The sequence below is a fragment of the Oncorhynchus tshawytscha genome, linkage group LG13, assembly GCF_018296145.1.
Source record: "Oncorhynchus tshawytscha isolate Ot180627B linkage group LG13, Otsh_v2.0, whole genome shotgun sequence".
NCBI lineage: Eukaryota > Metazoa > Chordata > Actinopteri > Salmoniformes > Salmonidae > Oncorhynchus > Oncorhynchus tshawytscha.
Window position 1 is genome coordinate 46,553,198 of NC_056441.1, and position 22,025 is coordinate 46,575,222.

Genomic DNA, 22,025 nt, shown 5'->3' on the forward strand with positions numbered 1-22,025 from the left:
TTGTGCACCGGAGCCCCCCACTCCTCTTTTTATTCTGGTTAGAGACAGTTTGCACTGTTCTGTGAAGGGAGCATAGCGTTGCACGAGATCTTCAGTTTCTTGGCAATTTCACGCATGGAATAGCCTTCACTTCTCACGACAAGAATAGACTGATGAGTTTCAGAAGAAAGGTCTTTGTTTCTGGCCATTTTGAGCCTGTAAATACTGATGCTCCAGATTCTCAACTAGTCTAAAGAAGGCCCGTTTATTGCTTCTTTAATCAGAACAACAGTTTTCAGCTGTGCTAACTTAATTTCAAAAGGGTTTTCTAATGATCAATTAGCCTTTTAAAATGATAAACTTGGATTAGCTAACACAACGTGCCGTTGGAACACAGGAGTGATGGTGGCTGACAATGGGCCTCTGTACGACTATGTAGATATTCCATTAAAAATCCACCGTTTCCAGCAACAATAGTCATTTACAACACTAACAATGTCTACACTGTATTTCTAATCAATTTGATGTTATTTTAATGGGCAAACATTTTTGCTTTTCTTTCAAAAACAAGGACATTTCTAAGTGACCCCAAACTTTTGAACGGTGTGTATATTTTGGAATTCAGTCGGGGTATCAACTTACTGTTGAGAGAAAGAATAATATAATACACAAGGTGCAATTTTGAAATTTGGTTGTGCATCAGCAGTCACTCAATTCGCTACGGTCAGCAAAAACTATTTAGATTGGTCATTTAGTTTAGCGGCCAGCTATCTAAACTTGTAGTGAGCATGGTCAAATTACCAACCGGAGTGGGGCTCATTGATCCTCAATTATCATATTAAAAACTGCAAACATTTGCCCCCCGTGGACATTTTGGATGTGGGTACGCAGATCCACGAGCCACTGAGCCCCCTCGTGATGATTTCTGTTATTTTGTGGCTCCCAGTCCCATCAAAGTTGACAGTATATTCCCTATTTAGGGGCACCCTAACGGTAACAAATGGCTCCCTATTCCCTATAAAGTGCACTTATTTTGACCAGAGAGAAGTAGTGCGTCATACATGGAATAGGGGGTCATTTAAGATTACAACACAGTAGCAAAGTAATTGACCTGGTCCTGAGAGAGAGCAGCGCTAGTGAGTCTGCTGCGATGTACAGTGCCTTGATGGAAGGAGAATACAGGCATGCAGACATGTCTCCACGGATGAGGCTGGCTTTGGGGTGGGCTGTGATGAGGCAGATTTGGTCATGGATATCCCAGATCTGAAAGACAGACAGTCATCAACTTTTTAAAAGGCCATTACACTCCAAAGCCAACGTTTTTCAGATGTTCTCAGACCTCAAAAGTAGTCTAAGGTTAAGATGAGTTCACATCCCTCGCTATCGGTTGTGTAGATACAGCTATATGCCTCCACTTTTCAACCCCAAACGAATGGAAAAGATGAGCACTACGAGTCTAGATTACATTACATGGTGCTCATCTTTCCATTCATGGATTCTGGCCTACAGCTGCATCTACCAAACTGATGGCCTAGGGTGTGGATTTATCTCAACAGAAGACCAATTTTGAGGAAAGTCAGGCAATAAGTTGTAGTTCGAAGGAGAAGTAAATGGTGTCCCACCTTGGCAGTGTTGTCCATAGAGACAGAAAATATACGGTTTTCCTCTGAGGAGATGAAGAGGTAGAAGATGGGAGCAGAGTGTCCCTTTAACACACCTGTGGGCTTCCTGTTATAGAACAACAACAGAGTGTCCCTTTAACACACCTGTGGGATTCCTGTTATAGAACAACAACAGAGTGTCCCTTTAACACACCTGTGGGATTCCTGTTATAGAACAACAACAGAGTGTCCCTTTAACACACCTGTGGGCTTCCTGTTATAGAACAACAACAGTGTGTCCCTTTAATCATGCCAGTGCCTTACTGTAGGGCTGGATGAAAAGCCTGTACACCCAGTAGCATTCAGTGACATAAGAGTTTCCTGTGGGTTTCCTCACCCAGGGACATAGGGGTTCCACAGACGCAGCACCCTGTCCATCCCTCCGGTCACCAGCAGGTTGTGCTGTTTGCTGAGGTCAAAGGTCATGACGCCCTTGTAGACATTGAAGACGGTCTGGTCACATGGTGCCCGGGGCTGAGGAGACCCATTGTTATTAGAAAGGGCTCTCTTGGCCTTCCCATCCTGACACACCTCCCTGATTTCCCTCATCTGCTGCTCGATGTTGGTGGACGGGAGAACGCAGCCTGGGCATGAGATCGGATTGTGTTGTTTCAAAGTCATAAGTGATACATTCAACTATATCAATTAAACATAAAAGCACTAATATGCTGTTTAATATATGAGCATACCTACACTCTTACAGACAGACAGACAGACAGACAGACAGACAGACAGACAGACAGACAGACAGACAGACAGACAGACAGACAGACAGACAGACAGACAGACAGACAGACAGACAGACAGACAGACAGACACTACCATTCAAAAGTTTGGGGTCACTTATAAACATCTTAGTTTTTGAAAGAAAAGCACATTTATTTGTCCATTAAAATAACATCAAATTGATCAGAAATACAGTGTAGACATTGTTAATGTTGTAAATGACTATTGTAGCATTTTAAAATGGAATATCTACATAGGCGTACAGAGGGCCATTATCAGCAACCATCCCTCCTGTGTTCCAATGGCCCGTTGTGTTAGCTAATCCAAGTTTATCATTTTAAAAGGTTAATTGATCATTAGAAAACCCTTTTGAAATTATGTTAGCACAGCTGAAAACTGTTGTTCTGATTAAAGAAGCAATAAACGGGCCTTCTTTAGACTAGTTGAGAATCTGGAGCATCAGTATTTGTGGGTTCGATTACAGGCTCAAAATGGCCAGAAACGAAGACCTTTCTTCTGAAACTCATCAGTCTATTCTTGTTGTGAGAAGTGAAGGCTATTCTATGCGAGAAATTGCCAAGAAACTGAAGATCTCGTGCAACGCTGTGTACTACTCCTGCTGGCTCGATGCTGGCCTTCTAGGCAAAGTTTCTCTGTCCAGTGTCAGTTTTCTTTTTCCCCATCTTAATCTTTTATTTTCATTGGCCAGTCTGAGATATGGCTTTTTCTTTGCAACTCTGCCTAGAAGGCCAGCATCCCGGAGTCGCCTCTTCACTGTTGACGTTGAGACCTTTGTTTCTCAAACTAGACAGTCTAATGTACTTGTCCTCTTGCTCAGTTGTGGACCGGGGCCACCCACTCCTTTTTCTATTCTGGTTAGACCCCGTTTGCTCTGTTCTGTGAAGGGAACGCAAACTGGTTTCAGAAGAGTTTCAGAAGAAAGGTCTTTGTTTCTGGCCATTGTGAGCCTGTAATCGAACCCACAAATGCTGATGCTCCAGATACTCAACTAGTCTAAAGAAGGACAGCTTTATTGCTTTTTTAATCAGTACACATAATTGCAAAAGGGTTTTCTAATGATCAATTAGCCTTTTAAAATGATAAACTTGGATTAGCTAACACAACGTGCCATTGGAACACAGGAGAGTGATGGTTGCTAATTATGGCCCTCTGTGCGCCTATGTAGATATTCCATTTTAAAAAATCAGCCGTTTCCAGCTAAAATAGTAATTTACAACATCAACAATGTCTACACTGTATTTCTGTTATTTTAATGGACAATTGTTAATAATAATAATAATAATTGGGAATGTTGAAGACAAGTATTGAACCATAAATGTACGTAGACCACCAGACCAAAGGGCCTGCACACCAGAAGTGAGTTTGAACTTGAATACATCCAGCTGAGATGAGAATATGGATGTGACAATGAGTAATTACCTATGACGAGGGAAGAGGCTTCATGATTGGAGGTGGAAACAATCGCACAAATGTCTGGAAAATATTTCACCTAAAATGTAAAAAAAATCTCAAGGTATTGTTGTGTGCAAAAATTATGAAAATATACATCAGTGCCTTCAAAAAGTATTCATACCCCTTGATCTATTCTACATTTGTTGTGTTACAGCCTGAATTCAAAATGAATTAAATTGATTATTGTCTCCTCCATCTACACACAATACCCCAAAATAACAAAGTGAAAACATGTTTTCAGAAATGCTTGCAAATTTATTGAAAATGAAATACAGAAATGTAAAGTGTAATTATTCACACCCCAGAGTCAATACATGTTAGAATCACCTTTGGTAGTGATTACAGCTGTGGGTCTTTCTGGATAAGTCTCTAATAAAAGTTTTACACACCTGGATTGTACAATATTTGCACATTATTCTTTTACAAATTCTTCAAGCTCTGTCAAGTTGGTTGTTGATCATTGCCAGACAGTCATTTTCAAGTTTTGCAATAGATTTTCAAGCCAATTTAAGTCAAAACTGTAACTAGACCACTCAGGAACATTCAATGTCATCTTGGTAAGCAACTCCTGTGTATATTTTGCCTTTTGTTTTAGGTTATTGTACTGGTGAAAGGGGAATTTATCTCCCAGTGTCTGTTGGAAAGCAGACTGAACCAGGTTTTCATCAAGGATTTTGCCTGTCCTTAGCTCTATTCTCCATCTTTTAATAAAACATGTTTAATGATGACAAGCATAAATATAACATGATGCAGCCACCACCATGCTTGAAAATATGGAGAGTGGTACTCAGTAATGTGTTGTATTAGATTTGCCCCAAACATAACACTTTGTATTCAGGACAAAAAGTGAATTGCTTTGCCACATTTTTGGCAGTATTACTTTAGTGCCTTGTTGCAAACAGGATGCATGTTTTTGAATATTTTTTATTCTGTACAGGTTTCTTTTCACACTGTCAATTAGGTTTAGTATTGTGAAGTAACTAAAATGTCCATCCTCAGTTCTCATATCACAACCATGACATTCTATAACTGTTTTAAAGTCATCACTGGCCTCATGGTAAAATCCCTGGAGGGTTTCTTTCCTCTCCGGCAACTGAGTTAGGAATGATTATTGTATCTTTGTAGTGACTGGGTGTATTGATACACTATCCAATGTGTAATTAATAACTTCACCATGCTCAAAGGGATATTCAAAGTCTGTTTTTTATAACCATCTACCAATAGGTGCCCTTCATTGCGAGGCATTGGAAAACCTCACTGGTCTTTGTGGTGTAATCTTTGTTTGAAATTCACTGCTCAACTGGGGGACCTTACAGATAATTATATGTGGGATACAGAGATGAGGTAGTCATTCAAAGATCATGTTAAACAATATTATTGCACACAGAGTGAGTCCATGCAACGTATTATGTGACTTGTTAAGCACATTCTTCGTTCTGAACTTATTTAGGCTTCCCATAACAAGGGAGCTGAGTACTTATTGACTCACAACATTTCAGCTGGTGAAGTGTGTAAAAATGATCAAGCAAAAGTACTATAGTAGGCATATTTGTGCATCAGGGCCAATATTCATGTTGAGTCTATGGGGAGAGGGGGTCACTCTTTTTGTACCATACACAATCATCTAACAGGCAGAAATGGTTATTCCATAGATAGACAAAAAGGTATCCCAGTGTGCATTGAGAAAAACTAAACGTCACCTTTGTCACCCAGTCCTGGTGGACCTTCCATCGAATGTATGTCACATTCTGAGAAAGCACTGCGTTGTCTATCCCGATGTTAGGCACATTCTCAATTTTTGGTAATTTCTTCCACATTCTGCAAATAAAGATGTAGAACTGTATGAAACAGCACTAAATTATAGTTACAGTGTTGGCACAGAGATGTTTGGCTGTCACATATTCTGTGCGAGTGCGACCAATCTGTTCAATGGCATCACATTCCCATAATTATTTACCAGCAAAGAAATTACAAATTAAAAAGGAATACTTTGAAATGTCTCTATTTGTGTGCAAACCACCCTCTTCGTATCACATAAAAAATAAAAAATAAACTGATATACTAGATTTGTTATCACCCAAAACCTCAAATTAGGTTATTAAGCTATACATTGCCATGGAAACAGTAGACAGCCATTTTAAGTTACATTGGCCTTTTTTCCTAATAACTTTTTGTTGACTTAACAATTTACCTTTAAGATGATGATGCATTCCTGTGATTGTTCAATAGATGCATAAAGTTAACATTAAAAAAAAACATGTTTACCTCAGAGTCTCCCCCACGGAGGTAATTAATATGATATTCACGCAGCCCTAGAAAGCAGAAAGAGAAAAATAACCCTTTATAATTAATGAGCCGAGTGGCATTTAACTTCTCCTCTCTGGTAATTTAATCTGTTGTCAAGCAGAGAGAGGATTTACATTACCTGGGAGTCTCCATACAAAATAGAACACTCATCAGGTCCGGTGTAGCTGCGGGGAGAGAAAGACAGGAAAAACATCTAAAGCAGGTCTCAGATCAGATTAGACATTAGTGAGACATGGTTTAGACTGCCAGTGGGTGATCTGGTATTAGTGAGACATGGTTTAGACTGCCAGTGAGTGATCTGGTATTAGTGAGACATAGTTTAGACTACCAGTGGGAGATCTGGTATTAGTGAGACATGGTTAGACTGCCAGTAGGTGATCTGGTATAAATAGGTTTAGACTGCCAGTGGGTGATCTGGTATAACATGGTTTAGACTGCCAGTGGGTGATCTGGTATTAGTGAGACATGGTTAGACTGCCAGTGTTTGATCTGGTATTAGTGAGACATGGTTTAGGCTGCCAGTGTGTGATCTGGTATTACATGGTTTAGATGCCAGTGTGCGATCTGGTATTAGTGAGACATGGTTTAGACTGCCAGTGTGTGATCTGGTATGACATGGTTTAGACTGCCAGTGTGTGATCTGGTTGATCTGGTATTTCATGGTTTAGACTGCCAGTGTGTGATCTGATATTAATGAGACATGGTTTAGGCTGCCAGTGCGTGATCTGGTATTACATGGTTTAGACTGCCAGTGTGTGATATGATATTAATGAGACATGTTTAGACTGCCAGTGGGTGATCTGATATTAATGAGACATGGTTAGACTGCCAGTGTTTGTTCTGATATGAATGAGACATGTTTAGACTACCTGTGTGTGATCTGATATTAATGAGACATGGTTAGACTGCCAGTGTTTGATCTGATATTAATGAGACATGTTTAGACTGCCAGTGGGTGATCTGATATTAATGAGACATGGTTAGACTGCCAGTGTTTGATCTGATATTGATGAGACATGGTTAGACAACCAGTGTGTGATCTGATATTAATGAGACATGTTTAGACTGCCACTGTGTGATCTGGTATTAGTGAGACATGGTTAGACAGCCAGTGTGTGATCTGATATTACATTGTTTACACTGCCAGTGTGTGATCTGGTATGACATGGTTTAGACTGCCAGTGTTAATCTGGTATTTAATGAGACATGGTTAGACTGCCAGTGTGTGAGCTGATATTAATGAGACATGGTTTAGGCTGCCAGTGCGTGATCTGGTATTACATGGTTTAGACTGCCAGTGTGTGATCTGATATTAATGAGACATGGTTTAGGCTGCCAGTGCGTGATCTGGTATTACATGGTTTAGACTGCCAGTGTGTGAGCTGATATTAATGAGACATGGTTTAGGCTGCCAGTGCATGATCTGGTATTACATGGTTTAGACTGCCATTGTTTGATCTGGTATTTAATGAGACATGGTTAGACTGCCAGTGTGTGATCTGATATTAATGAGACATGGTTAGACTGCCAGTGTTTGTTCTGGTATTAATGAGACATGGTTAGACTGCCAGGGTTTGATCTGATATTAATGAGACATGGTTAGACTACCAGTGTGTGATCTGATATTAATGAGACATGTTTAGACTGCCAGTGGGTGATCTGATATTAATGTGACATGGTTTAGGCTTCCAGTGCGTGATCTGGTATAACATGGTTTAGACTGCCAGTGGGTGATCTGGTATCAATGAGACATGTTTAGACTGCCAGTGGGTAATCTGGTATAAAATGGTTTAGACTGCCAGTGTTTGATCTGATATTAATGAGACATGGTTAGACTGCCAGTAGGTGATCTGATATTAATGAGACATGGTTAGACTGCCAGTGGGTGATCTGATATTAATGAGACATGGTTAGACTGCCAGTGTGTGATCTGATATTAATGAGACATGGTTAGACTACCAGTGGGAGATCTGGTATTAGTGAGACATGGTTAGATGCCAGTGCGTGATCTGGTATTACATGGTTTAGACTGCCAGTGTTTGATCTGATATTAATGAGACATGGTTAGACTGCCAGTGGGTGATCTGATATTAATGAGACATGGTTAGACTGCAAGTGGGTGATCTGGTATTAGTGAGACATGGTTAGACTGCCAGTGGGTGATCTGGTATTAATGAGACATGGTTAGACTGCCAGTGGGTGATCTGGTATCAATGAGACATGTTTAGACTGCCAGTGGGTGATCTGGTATCAATGAGACATGTTTAGACTGCCAGTGGGTGATCTGGTATAGCATGGTTTAGACTGCCAGTGGGTGATCTGGTATAACATGGTTTAGACTGCCAGTGGGTAATCTGGTATAACATGGTTTAGACTGCCAGTGGGTGATCTGGTATTAGTGAGACATGGTTTAGACTGCCAGTGGGTGATCTGGTAAAACATGGTTTAGACTGCCAGTGTTTGATCTGGTATTACATGGTTTAGACTGCCAGTGAGTGATCTGGTATTAGTGAGACATGGTTAGACTGCCAGTGTTTGATCTGATATTAATGAGACATGGTTAGACTGCCAGTGGGTGATCTGGTATTAGTGAGACATGGTTAGACTGCCAGTGGGTGATCTGTTATCAATGAGACATGTTTACACAGCCAGTGGGTGATCTGGTATCAGTGAGACATGATTAGACTGCCAGTATTTGATCTGGTATTAGTGAGACATGGTTTAGACTGCCAGTGTGTGATCTGGTATTACATGGTTTAGACTGCCAGTGTGCGATCTGGTATTAGTGAGACATGGTTTAGACTGCCAGTGTGTGATCTGGTATGACATGTTTTAGACTGCCAGTGTGTGATCTGGTTGATCTGGTATTACATGGTTTACACTGCCAGTGTGTGATCTGATATTAATGAGACATGGTTTAGGCTGCCAGTGCGTGATCTGGTATTACATGGTTTAGACTGCCAGTGTTTGATCTGGTATTTAATGAGACATGGTTAGACTGCCAGTGTGTGATCTGATATTAATGAGACATGGTTTAGGCTGCCAGTGCGTGATCTGATATTAATGAGACATGGTTAGACTGCCAGTGTTTGAGCTGATATTAATGAGACATGTTTAGACTACCAGTGTGTGATCTGATATTAATGAGACATGGTTAGACTGTCAGTGTTTGATCTGGTATTAATGAGACATGGTTAGACTGCCAGTGTTTGATCTGATATTAATGAGACATGGTTAGACTACCAGTGTGTGATCTGATATTAATGAGACATGTTTAGACTGCCAGTGGGTTATCTGATATTAATGAGACATGGTTAGACTGCCAGTGTGTGATCTGATATTAATGTGACATGGTTTAAGCTTCCAGTGCGTGATCTGGTATTACATGGTTTAGACTACCAGTGTTTGATCTGATATTAATGAGACATGGTTAGACTGCCAGTGTTTGATCTGATATTAATGAGACATGGTTTAGGCTTCCAGTGCGTGATCTGGTATAACATGGTTTAGACTGCCAGTGGGTGATCTGGTATCAATGAGACATGTTTAGACTGCCAGTGGGTAATCTGGTATAAAATGGTTTAGACTGCCAGTGTTTGATCTGATATTAATGAGACATGGTTAGACTGCCAGTAGGTGATCTGATATTAATGAGACATGGTTAGACTGCCAGTGGGTGATCTGATATTAATGAGACATGGTTAGACTGCCAGTGTGTGATCTGATATTAATGAGACATGGTTATACTGCCAGTGGGTGATCTGGTATTACATGGTTTAGACTGCCAGTGTGTGATCTGGTATTACATGGTTTAGACTGCCAGTGGGTGATCTGGTATTACATGGTTTAGACTGCCAGTGTGTGATCTGGTATTAATGAGACATGGTTATACTGCCAGTGGGTGATCTGGTATTAGTGAGACATGGTTAGACTGCCAGTGGGTGATCTGGTATTAGTGAGACATGGTTAGACTGCCAGTGGGTGATCTGGTATTAATGAGACATGGTTAGACTTCCAGTGGGTGATCTGGTATCAATGAGACATGTTTAGACTGCCAGTGGGTGATCTGGTATTACATGGTTTAGACTGCCAGTGGGTGATCTGGTATTACATGGTTTAGACTGCCAGTGTGTGATCTGGTATTAATGAGACATGGTTATACTGCCAGTGTGTGATCTGATATTAATGAGACATGGTTAGACTACCAGTGTGTGATCTGATATCAATGAGACATGTTTAGACTGCCAGTGGGTGATCTGGTATTACATAGTTTAGGCTGCCAGTGTGTGATCTGGTATTACATGGTTTAGACTGCCAGTGTGTGATCTGGTATTAGTGAGACATGGTTTAGACTGCCAGTGTGTGATCTGGTATGACATGGTTTAGTCTGCCAGTGTGTGATCTGGTTGATCTGGTATTACATGGTTTAGACTGCCAGTGTGTGATCTGATATTAATGAGACATGGTTTAGGCTGCCAGTGCATGATCTGGTATTACATGGTTTAGACTGCCAGTGTTTGATCTGGTATTTAATGAGACATGGTTAGACTGCCAGTGTGTGATCTGATATTAATGAGACATGGTTTAGGCTGCCAGTGCGTGATCTGATATTAATGAGACATGGTTAGACTTCCAGTGGGTGATCTGGTATCAATGAGACATGTTTAGACTGCCAGTGTGTGATCTGGTATTACATGGTTTAGACTGCCAGTGTGTGATCTGGTATTAGTGAGACATGGTTTAGACTGCCAGTGTGTGATCTGGTATGACATGGTTTAGACTGCCAGTGTATGATCTGGTTGATCTGGTATTACATGGTTTAGACTGCCAGTGTTTGATCTGGTATTTAATGAGACATGGTTAGACTGCCAGTGTGTGATCTGATATTAATGAGACATGGTTTAGGCTGCCAGTGCGTGATCTGATATTAATGAGACATGGTTAGACTGCCAGTGGGTGATCTGGTATCAATGAGACATGTTTAGACTGCCAGTGGGTGATCTGGTATTACATGGTTTAGACTGCCAGTATGTGATCTGGTATTACGTGGTTTAGACTGCCAGTGGGTGATCTGGTATAACATGGTTTAGACTGCCAGTGGGTGATCTGGTATTACATGGTTTAGACTGCCAGTGTGTGATCTGGTATTACATGGTTTAGACTGCCAGTGTGTGATCTGGTATTACATGGTTTAGACTGCCAATGTATGATCTGGTTGATCTGGTATTACCTGGTTTAGACTGCCAGTGTGTGATCTGATTTTAATGAGACATGGTTTAGGCTGCCAGTGCATGATCTGGTATTACATGGTTTAGACTGCCAGTGTTTGATCTGGTATTTAATGAGACATGGTTAGACTGCCAGTGTGTGATCTGATATTAATGAGACATGGTTAGACTACCAGTGTGTGATCTGATATCAATGAGACATGTTTAGACTGCCAGTGTGTGATCAGGTTTTAGTGAGACATGGTTTAGACTGCCAGTGTGTGATCTGGTATGACATGGTTTAGACTGCCAGTGTGTGATCTGGTTGATCTGGTATTACATGGTTAGACTGCCAGTGTTTGATCTGATATTAATGAGACATGGTTAGACTACCAGTGTGTGATCTGATATTAATGAGACATGTTTAGGCTGCCAGTGCGTGCGAGACTAGAGGCTCACCAGTAGTCCAGTCTCAGAGGGACTGTCTCCAGGGAACTGATCTGACAGTACGGCTCTAGAGAGGACAGCTCATACAACTGGATCTCTCTGTCTCTGTAACACAGGACACACCAACAGGAACGTTGTCCCTGAGTGCGTTCCAAATGGCACCCTAATCCCTAGTCCTAGTGTGCTTCTTTATGGCAGTGCCCATGGTCAAAAGTAGTACACCATATAGAGAATAGGGTGCCATTTGGGACGCGGCCTCTAACTGCTACCATGGGTATAACAGGTCACACTGTTCAACTGAGACTCAGCGATCTGGGAATTGACCATGATTAGCGGTGGAACACAAATGTTGTCAAGAGAGTGCGTAGCAATAGACTGCACTAACACAAGACAGTAAAATAAAGCAATTTGTGCAAAAGTAATGCTCTAGTTACTTTTCAGCTAAGCCTACATTCTGAAACAGACAGTACACAGCTCTTACCCTGTTCCCATGATAAGTTTGTTGTACTGTGGCATGGTGATAAAATCAGTTGCCCATTTTGGTTTTCTGCTCACAGGTCTTTCATGCTGCATTCAAAGCAAATCATTGAATTTAATTTATGCAAAATTCAAAACACATTTCCAAACTATGACATTTCCAAATTAGGACCAAACCAGGACCAAACTAGGACCACACCCTCTGAGAAGGGTGTGGTCCTACATAAAAAAAAAGGACAAGTCTACTTCCTCACACTTCAAAACTACTCACTGACACACATATACACACACACACACACACACAAACACGCTCTTGCTCCTCTTCAGGTTGAGCTCGGGGCTCCAGTAGTAGACAGCCCCATCCTCGCGGACGGTGATGATGGTGCCATCGGGGGTGGAGTGGACTCGCAGAATGGGCTCTCCATGGCTTAGTGCCCTGACCGTGGCTGGCAGGGAGAACGCCACCTGTTTGCCACGCAACACTGACTCCTCCTTCTCTGTGTACTCCAACTGCATGTACGTACAGAACTCATCCTGCAGGAGATAGGGGAATGTCACATCAATATAGTACTTTATTTATTCCACAAGCTGCAATAGGCAATAATGCAGGCAAGCAGTGCGAATACATATGACAAATAACATGAGACATATCAAATGGAGATAATAGTTATTAAAAACATGTGTGGTGTATGATAGAAGTGCAACTCAAGAGTGATCATCAGCAGTTGTGATATACATATACAGTGCCTTGCGAAAGTATTCGGCCCCCTTGAACTTTGCGACCTTTCGCCACATTTCAGGCTTCAAACATAAAGATATAAAACTGTATTTTTTTGTGAAGAATCAACAACAAGTGGGACACAATCATGAAGTGGAACGACATTTATTGGATATTTCAAACTTTTTTAACAACTCAAAAACTGAAAAATTGGGCGTGCAAAATTATTCAGCCCCCTTAAGTTAAGTCGCTTGGGGTATGTCTCTATCAGTTTTGCACATCGAGAGACTGAAATTTTTTCCCATTCCTCCTTGCAAAACAGCTCGAGCTCAGTGAGGTTGGATGGAGAGCATTTGTGAACAGCAGTTTTCAGTTCTTTCCACAGATTCTCGATTGGATTCAGGTCTGGACTTTGACTTGGCCATTCTAACACCTGGATATGTTTATTTTTGAACCGTTCCATTGTAGATTTTGCTTTATGTTTTGGATCATTGTCTTGTTGGAAGACAAATCTCCGTCCCAGGTCTTTTGCAGACTCCATCAGGTTTTCTTCCAGAATGGTCCTGTATTTGGCTCCATCTTCATCAATTTTAACCATCTTCCCTGTCCCTGCTGAAGAAAAGCAGGCCCAAACCATGATGCTGCAACCACCATGTTTGACAGTGGGGACACACCAAACATGTGGAAGAAGGTGCTCTGGTCAGATGAAACCAAAATTTAACTTTTTGGCAACAATGCAAAATGTTATGCTTGGCGTAAAAGCAACACAGCTCATCACCCTGAACACACACCATCCCCACTGTCAAACATGGTGGTGGCAGCATCATGGTTTGGGCGTGCTTTTCTTCAGCAGGGACAGGGAAGATGGTTAAAATTGATGGGAAGATGGATGGAGCCAAATACAGGACCATTCTGGAAGAAAACCTGATGGAGTCTGCAAAAGACCTGGGACGGAGATTTGTCTTCCAACAAGACAATGATCCAAAACATAAAGCAAAATCTACAATGGAATGGTTCAAAAATAAACATATCCAGGTGTTAGAATGGCCAAGTCAAAGTCCAGACCTGAATCCAATCGAGAATCTGTGGAAAGAACTGAAAACTGCTGTTCACAAATGCTCTCCATCCAACCTCACTGAGCTCGAGCTGTTTTGCAAGGAGGAATGGGAAAAAATTTCAGTCTCTCGATGTGCAAAACTGATAGAGACATACCCCAAGCGACTTACAGCTGTAATCACAGCAAAAGGTGGCGCTACAAAGTATTAACTTAAAGGGCTGAATAATTTTGCACGCCCAATTTTTCAGTTTTTGATTTGTTAAAAAAGTTTGAAATATCCAATAAATGTCGTTCCACTTCATGATTGTGTCCCACTTGTTGTTGATTCTTCACAAAAAATTACAGTTTTATATCTTTATGTTTGAAGCCTGAAATGTGGCAAACGGTCGCAAAGTTCAAAGGGGCCGAATACTTTCGCAAGGCACTGTATGTACAGTATACTCTAGAAATGGGATGTCAAACTAAATTCCTGGGATCAGGCTAAAATAAAATCTTTGTTTGACATGGAATCAAACCCAAACATTTTGAAGGCCAGTTTCATGGAAATTGTACTTAATATTTTGTCAGTTGCTTTCCTTGGGAAGTCACCATTCCACTCTAAGGGGAATAAATATTTTGTGACCTGGATAAAGGAAATTCATCTTATCATCTCACCCATTCAATCCTCCCCTGGCCAGAATAATCGATCTTCATGAATAGTTCTTGGATCTGGCCATTGTTCTGACGTTCACAGAACAAAGGAATGATGGGACAGACAACAACAACATAGCTGAGTCCAGACATCGTTATCAGGGTTGTTAAAAATACAATGAAACATTTACAGTGTGACAAATAGAAAACTATTTTATTTAGAGAGAGAGAGAGAGAGAGAGAGAGAGAAAGAGAAAGAGAGAGAGATATACAGAGACAGAGAGACTGCATGAGAGAGGGGAAGAGAGTTCTATTTCACTTGCTTTGGCAACGTAAACATATGTTTCCCATGCCAATAAAGCCCATTGAATTTAATTTAATTGAGAGAATGAAAGAGACAAAGATCCAGCCATTTATTAATCTGTCTGTCTTATAATTAAAAGTTGCGTCATCTTGGTGCTTTTCCAGTTCCATTGACACTTACTATGTTGTGTAAGCCCAAACACTTCTTCACTATCAGTCCAAAGTTCAACACATCCAGTGATCTTTGGCCACCCATTTCAAATTCCTGCAGAGGAGAAGGTGTCATTAAACGCATTGGATCACTGAATTCCAAATCGACCCCAAGCACCTACTTCTGTAGATTTGAGGATTGGTTATGCATTATAGTAATAGCTTCATCTTGCCTTCTGATTGGCTAGGGTTCGATTGGAATTAAACACGTATATCCATAAGGAAAGACCATACTAGGTCATCCCAACAACACATTCTCAAACCATATTAGAAATGTACCTCAAATGCCAGTTTGAGCTTTGTCAGGCTTTCAAGGGATACTCTCTGCTCAATCTAATTAGGGAAAAAAGATGCATTTTTGTCATTATAGTGTCACAAATGATATATTTTTTAAGTAATTCCACACAGGAATGAACAGAAACTTCAGATCAAAGCAGTGTTTTAATACATAATAAGATAATAATGGAATTGGAAAATTGTTTCAGAATTGTTCCATTACTTCTGGAAAATGAAGAACAGTGAAGAGGTGACAAATCAAACTGCTCCTTCAATTCTCACAGCCCATGCAAGAGTCCACTTACCAGCCAGTTAATGAACTCAGAGCGCTAGAGATACAAGGGAGGGGAGCGGAGGGGACAAGGTAAAGAGAGGACTCTGGCTAACATGGCACACAATTTCCATTTAATTCACAACACACTAGGTGGCAACGTTGAGTGGGGGTTAGACCCCCGTTTTAGTGGCCCTGAGATGCAGGTATCACTCAAACATACACTCACAAACACTCATACACACTAACACATACACGTAACAATATTGCTTCTGTCCCTCTCCTTGTCCCAACCTGGGCTTGAACCAGGGACCCCCTGAACACATCAACAACTGCCACCCAAGAAGCATCGTTACCTATTGCTCCACAAAAGCCGCGGCCCTTGCGGAGTAATGGAAACAACTACTTCCACTAACTAGCTAATCATTTCACATCAGCTACACACACACACTTACCCGAGACACAGCAATGCACACACCCACACACAGGACAAACAAACACACTCATATACATTCAATCTTACACTGCACACACAAAGTGGAGGGTGGGGGGGAGCTACATCTCTGTATGTTCATAGGGGGAGGGTGGTGTGACACCTTGACATGGTGACATGCAATGTTCTCTGTAATAATGGCCTCTCTCAGATGTGACAACCAGGGTCTCCTAGCAACAGGCCTTTCATGCCTTTCATCCAAGGAGCCTCTGATCTGTCATTAATAAATATCAGGGATAAACACACTAACAAACTCCTGGACTGCCTGTGTGTGTATGTGTGTGTGTGTGTGTGTGTGTGTGTGTGTGTGTGTGTGTGTGTGTGTGTGTGTGTGTGTGTGTGTGTGTGTGTGTGTGTGTGTGTGTGTGTGTGTGTGTGTGTGTGTGTGTGTGTGTGTGTCAGATATGAAATGACTAGCTAGTTAGCAGATGGGAAATGTGGGGAGGTACTATATACAGTGGGGCAAAAATGTATTTAGTCAGCCACCAATTGTGCAAGTTCTCCCACTTAAAAAGATGAGAGTGACAGACAAGATGAGGGGAAAAATGAGGGGAAAAAATCCAGAAAATCACATTGTAGGATTTTTTGTGAATTTATTTGCAAATTATGGTGGAAAATAAGTATTTGGTCACCTACAAACAAGCAAGATTTCTGGCTCTCACAGACCTGTAACTTCTTCTTTAAGAAGCTTCTCTGTCCTCCACTCATTACCTGTAATAATGGCACCTGTTTGAACTTGTTATCAGTATAAAAGACACCTGTCCACAACCTCAAACAGTCACACTCCAAACTCCACTATGGCCAAGACCAAAGAGCTGTCAAAGGACACCAGAAACAAAATTGTAGACCTGCACCAGGCTGGGAAGACTGAATCTGCAATAGGTAAGCAGCTTGGTTTGAAGAAATCAACTGTGGGAGCAATTATTAGGAAATGGAAGACATACAACACCACTGATAATCTCCCTCGATCTGGGGCTCCACGCAAGATCTCACCTCGTGGGGTCAAAATGATCACAAGAACGGTGAGCAAAAATCCCAGAACCACACGGGGGGACCTAGTGAATGACTTGCAGAGAGCTGGGACCAATGTAACAAAGCCTACCATCAGTAACACACTACGCCGTCAGGGACTCAAATCCTGCAGTGCCAGACGTGTCCCCCTGCTTAAGCCAGTACATGTCCAGGCCCCTCTGAAGTTTGCTAGAGAGCATTTGAATGATCCAGAAGAAGATTGGGAGAATGTCATATGGTCAGATGAAACCAAAATATAACTTTTTGGTAAAAACTCAACTCGTCGTGTTTGGAGGACAAAGAATGCTGAGTTGCATCCAAAGAACACCATACCTACTGTGAAGCATGGGGGTGGAAACATCATGCTTTGGGGCTGTTTTTCTGCAAAGGGACCAGGACAACTGATCCGTGTAAAGGAAAGAATGAATGGGGCCATGTATCGTGAGATTTTGAGTGAAAACCTCCTTCCATCAGCAAGGGCATTGAAGATGAAACGTGGCTGGGTCTTTCAGCATGACAATGATCCCAAACACACCACCCGGGCAACGAAGGAGTGGCTTTGTACGAAGCATTCAAGGTCCTGGAGTGGCCTAGCCAGTCTCCAGATCTCAACCCCATAGAAGATCTTTGGAGGGAGTTGAAAGTCCGTGTTGCCCAGCAACAGCCCCAAAACATCACTGCTCTAGAGGAGATCTGCATGGAGGAATGGGCCAAAATACCAGCAACAGTGTGTGAAAACCTTGTGAAGACGTTTGACCTCTGTCATTGCCAACAAAGGGTATATAACAAAGTATTGAGAAACTTTTGTCATTGACCAAATACTTATTTTCCACCATAATTTGCAAATAAATTCATTAAAAATCCTACAATGTGATTTTCTGGATTTTTTTCTCGTTTTGCTGTCATAGTTGAAGTGTACCTATGATGAAAATTACAGGCCTCTCTCATCTTTTTAAATGGGAGAACTTGCAGAATTGGTGGCTGACTAAATACGTTTTTGCCCCACTGTATCAACAGTTAACTTACTAGTGGAGATAGAGAATTGAATCAATCATTGCATTTTGGGTGCATTTGAAACATGTGTAACCACACGATTCAGCATCAAACACCGGGACTATGTCAGGGTTCTAACAGGAGCCATCACACTGCTAGAAGAAATGGTGCTATATGCAATGCTCAAAAAATAAAGGGAACACTTAAACAACACAATGTAACTCCAAGTCAATCACACTTCTGTGAAATCAAACTGTCCACTTAGGAAGCAACACTGATTGACAATACCTTTCACATGCTGTTTTGCAAATGGAATAGACATCAGGTGGAAATTATAGGCAATTAGCAAGACACCCCCAATAAAGGAGTGGTTCTGCAGGTGGTGACCACAGAACACTTCTCAGTTCCTATGCTTCCTGGCTGATGTTTTGGTCACTTTTGAATGCTGACGGTGCTTTCACTCTAGTGGTAGCATGAGACGGAGTCTACAACCCACACAAGTGGCTCAGGTAGTGCAGCTCATCCAGGATGGCACATCAATGTGAGCTGTGGCAAGAAGGTTTGCTGTGTCTGTCAGCGTAGTGTCCAGAGCATGGAGGCGCTACCAGGAGACAGGCCAGTACATCAGGAGACGTGGAGGAGGCCAACAACCCAGCAGCAGGACCGCTACCTCTGGCTTTGTGCAAGGAGGAGCAGGAGGAGCACTGCCAGAGCCCTGCAAAATGACCTCCAGCAGGCCACAAATGTGCATGTGTCTGCTCAAACGGTCAGAAACAGACTCCTTGAGGGTGGTGTGAGGGCCCGACGTCCACAGGTGGGGGTTGTGCTTACAGCCCAACACCGTGCAGGACGTTTGGCATTTGCCAGAGAACACCAAGATTGGCAAATTCGCCACTGGCGCCCTGTGCTCTTCACAGATGAAAGCAGGTTCACACTGAGCACATGTGACAGACGTGACAGTCTGGAGACGCCGTGGAGAACGTTCTGCTGCCTGCAACATCCTCCAGCTTGACCGTTTTGGCGGTGGGTCAGTCATGGTGTGGGGTGGCATTTCTTTGGGGGGCCGCACAGCCCTCCATGTGCTCGCCAGACGTAGCCTGACTGCCATTAGGTACCGAGATGAGATCCTCAGACCCCTTGTGAGACCATATGCTGGTGCGGTTGGCCTTGGGTTCCTCCTAATGCAAGACAATGCTAGACCTCATGTGGCTGGAGTGTGTCACCAGTTCCTGCTATGGACTGGCCCGCCCGTTCCCCAGACCTGAATCCAATTGAGCATCTGGGACATCATGTCTCGCTTCATCCACCAATGCCACGTTGCACCACAGACTGTCCAGGAGTTGGCGGATGCTGTAGTCCAGGTCTGGGAGGAGATCCCTCAGGAGACCATCCGCCACCTCATCAGGAGCATGCCCAGGCGTTGTAGGGAGGTCATACAGGCACGTGGAGGCCACACACACTACTGAGCCTCATTTTGACTTGTTTTAAGGACATTACATCAAAGTTGGATCAGCCTGTAGTGTGGTTTTCCACTTTAATTTTGAGTGTGACTCCAAATCCAGACCTCCTTGGGTTGATAAATTTGATTTCCATTGATAATTTTTTGTGTGATTTTGTTGTCAGCACATTCAACTATGTAAAGAAAAAAGTAGTTAATTATAATATTTCATTCCTTCAGAAAGGGTTGCTCCCCTTTCTCCAGTCCGGTTGAAGGTTGTTATTTGTTTCAATGGAAATCCCTTTAGCAAGACCCAGTAATTGTGTTTGCTTTAGTACACAGCCTTCACTGGTCCTGATCATTCTCTGCCTGCCAGAGGCCCTGTCATGTAATGAGAAAATCGATTCTCAACTTCATTCAAAATGTCATTTCTGGCATAACCTCAAATTGATTCCTCCCTTGGGTGTCTGCTTCAATTCTACTCTACTGACACCTTAAGGTTAAACTCATCATGAAACAGATTCTATGAGTCAGTCAGTCAGCGTTTCAGCCCAGTTTAGTATAAAGATAGGGGATGGGGCTGGTGAAATGTAACCACTTTCAAATTCATAGACGGGTCAAACAACTAAAACAAATCTTCAAATGTTTGTGTAACGTTACATTTTTAGGTACCCAATTCGTTTTTTTAATTCATCAAGATTGTCTGTCTGTGTCACTTGTATCCAGCAAAAAGAAAATTACATTTGCACTTCCACAATTCCAGAGCTTTTTACATCCTCATGGAGACGTTTGTGAATAGTGAACAATTAGGCCACTGATTCGTTAGCAACCCTGACATCTGTCTATACCTGTCTCTAAGTAACAGGTGCCCAACAAACCTTCCTCTGCTGCTGGCTGATAACCAATGCCTAGTAACACCACCCAGGGTATGAGGAAGGTAATGGGTTGGTAGTCACAGACTATATAATAATCCCACAGCATCAAACCACATTCATCTTCCAAAATGAGTTTTCAAGACCTACATCGAGAATAAATATTCAAGTGACTAATTAAAAAGCCGACTTCTGTCTTAAAAACTATGGGACAGCTGGAGATCGAATTTGAATATTGAAACAATTTTGCAAATGTCGGAGAGCCAGACAGCATTCAGGATTAGACCCACCCGTTGTATAATGGGAAACAACGTATTTTGCTTTTTAGTCCAGAACTAGGCTTAATCTCAGTCTGGGAAACTGTCCTTTAGGGTGGTATACCTTGAGCTTGCTGAGGCTGTGTGTGGGATCGTCACTGTAGAGTAGTCGTGACCTCAGTTTGACCTGGTCTCCCATGGTTACAGAGTGGCGACGGTTCTCCTGTCTCAGCAGCTCACGCTCCAGCCACTTAGGAGGTGGCCTGTCCTCTGACACGGCCCCCAGGTACACCCTCGCGACACCAGGGTCCGATCTCTCTCCCCGCTGCTCTGGCCCCGACATCTTAGTCCCTCGCTCTCCTGCACTCCCCACCTCAGCAAAGACGCTGTGGAAGAAGAACCCAAAAGTCGCAGGTTAAGTCCAGAAAAGAAGACCCTATTTGAATACTTTGAAAATGCATCCTTCCTTCTTCCCTTCAAGTAATCACTGAACTAACACAAATTGATAGGTATAAGCAATGGTTATATCACAGCTTTCACCAATCTAGCCATGTCAGGTCAGGAATGTAGGCCTAGTCAAGGAAGGAAGGATAGAACGGTGTATTGATAGACAAACAAAAAATGGTAGTAGCTCCACCTTGCCCTCTGATAGGCTTGGTAGGACTTTCACCATATTTATTACACTGTACCAATCAAATCCTTTCAGATGTCCACAATTGCCAAGCAAGTAGGGGATAGGGGTTGTTTCTGGACTGGTAAACATTTAAGTAAATAAAAGTGAATAATTTGTCTGTGGGTGGCATGTCTAAGCAGAAGGAAGTGCTGTATGCAAGTTCTGGGTTAACTTCTAAAAAATATGCTTTAAATATGCAAATCTGTAATAATTACAGTATAAATCCCAAGTCTCAGACTTCAGAGAGTTGTGTAATTGGTGCTCTGACCTAGAGGTGATCCAACCTTACATTTCCTTGCTACGTCCACACAGGCAGCCCAATTCGGATCATTTTTTCATGAATTGGTCTTTTGGCCAACCAGATCACCTCTGAAAAAGATCTGATGTGAAAAGATCTGACGTGATTGGTCAAAAGACTAATTAGTGGGGAAACTAACCGAATTGGGCTGCCTGTAGAAACGCTGCCTTAAAGTCAATGCTGTGAGAGGGAGGAAAGCCCTGTTTGCAGCTACATCCACCAGATAATACAGTCAGTCTCAAAAGCCT

The 22,025-nt window shown here is 42.2% G+C and overlaps 1 protein-coding gene across 2 annotated transcripts in view; it reads right to left on the reverse strand.

The window, feature by feature from the left end:
* Nucleotides 1–22,025, reverse strand: part of wdr95 (WD40 repeat domain 95) — a 34,009-nt gene that overhangs the window by 11,126 nt on the left and 858 nt on the right. For both annotated transcript variants that reach the window (XM_042295787.1, XM_042295786.1), the window contains exons 2-15: nucleotides 20,931–21,192; nucleotides 15,475–15,528; nucleotides 15,167–15,250; nucleotides 14,707–14,772; nucleotides 12,581–12,811; nucleotides 12,282–12,367; nucleotides 11,813–11,905; nucleotides 6,265–6,310; nucleotides 6,105–6,151; nucleotides 5,540–5,657; nucleotides 3,807–3,876; nucleotides 1,978–2,224; nucleotides 1,602–1,707; nucleotides 1,091–1,242 (exon numbers count right to left, since the gene is read on the reverse strand). In XM_042295787.1, the coding sequence (XP_042151721.1) occupies nucleotides 1,091–1,242; nucleotides 1,602–1,707; nucleotides 1,978–2,224; nucleotides 3,807–3,876; nucleotides 5,540–5,657; nucleotides 6,105–6,151; nucleotides 6,265–6,310; nucleotides 11,813–11,905; nucleotides 12,282–12,367; nucleotides 12,581–12,811; nucleotides 14,707–14,772; nucleotides 15,167–15,250; nucleotides 15,475–15,528; nucleotides 20,931–21,192 (1,662 nt within the window). The remainder of the gene's footprint in view (nucleotides 1–1,090; nucleotides 1,243–1,601; nucleotides 1,708–1,977; nucleotides 2,225–3,806; nucleotides 3,877–5,539; nucleotides 5,658–6,104; nucleotides 6,152–6,264; nucleotides 6,311–11,812; nucleotides 11,906–12,281; nucleotides 12,368–12,580; nucleotides 12,812–14,706; nucleotides 14,773–15,166; nucleotides 15,251–15,474; nucleotides 15,529–20,930; nucleotides 21,193–22,025) is intronic.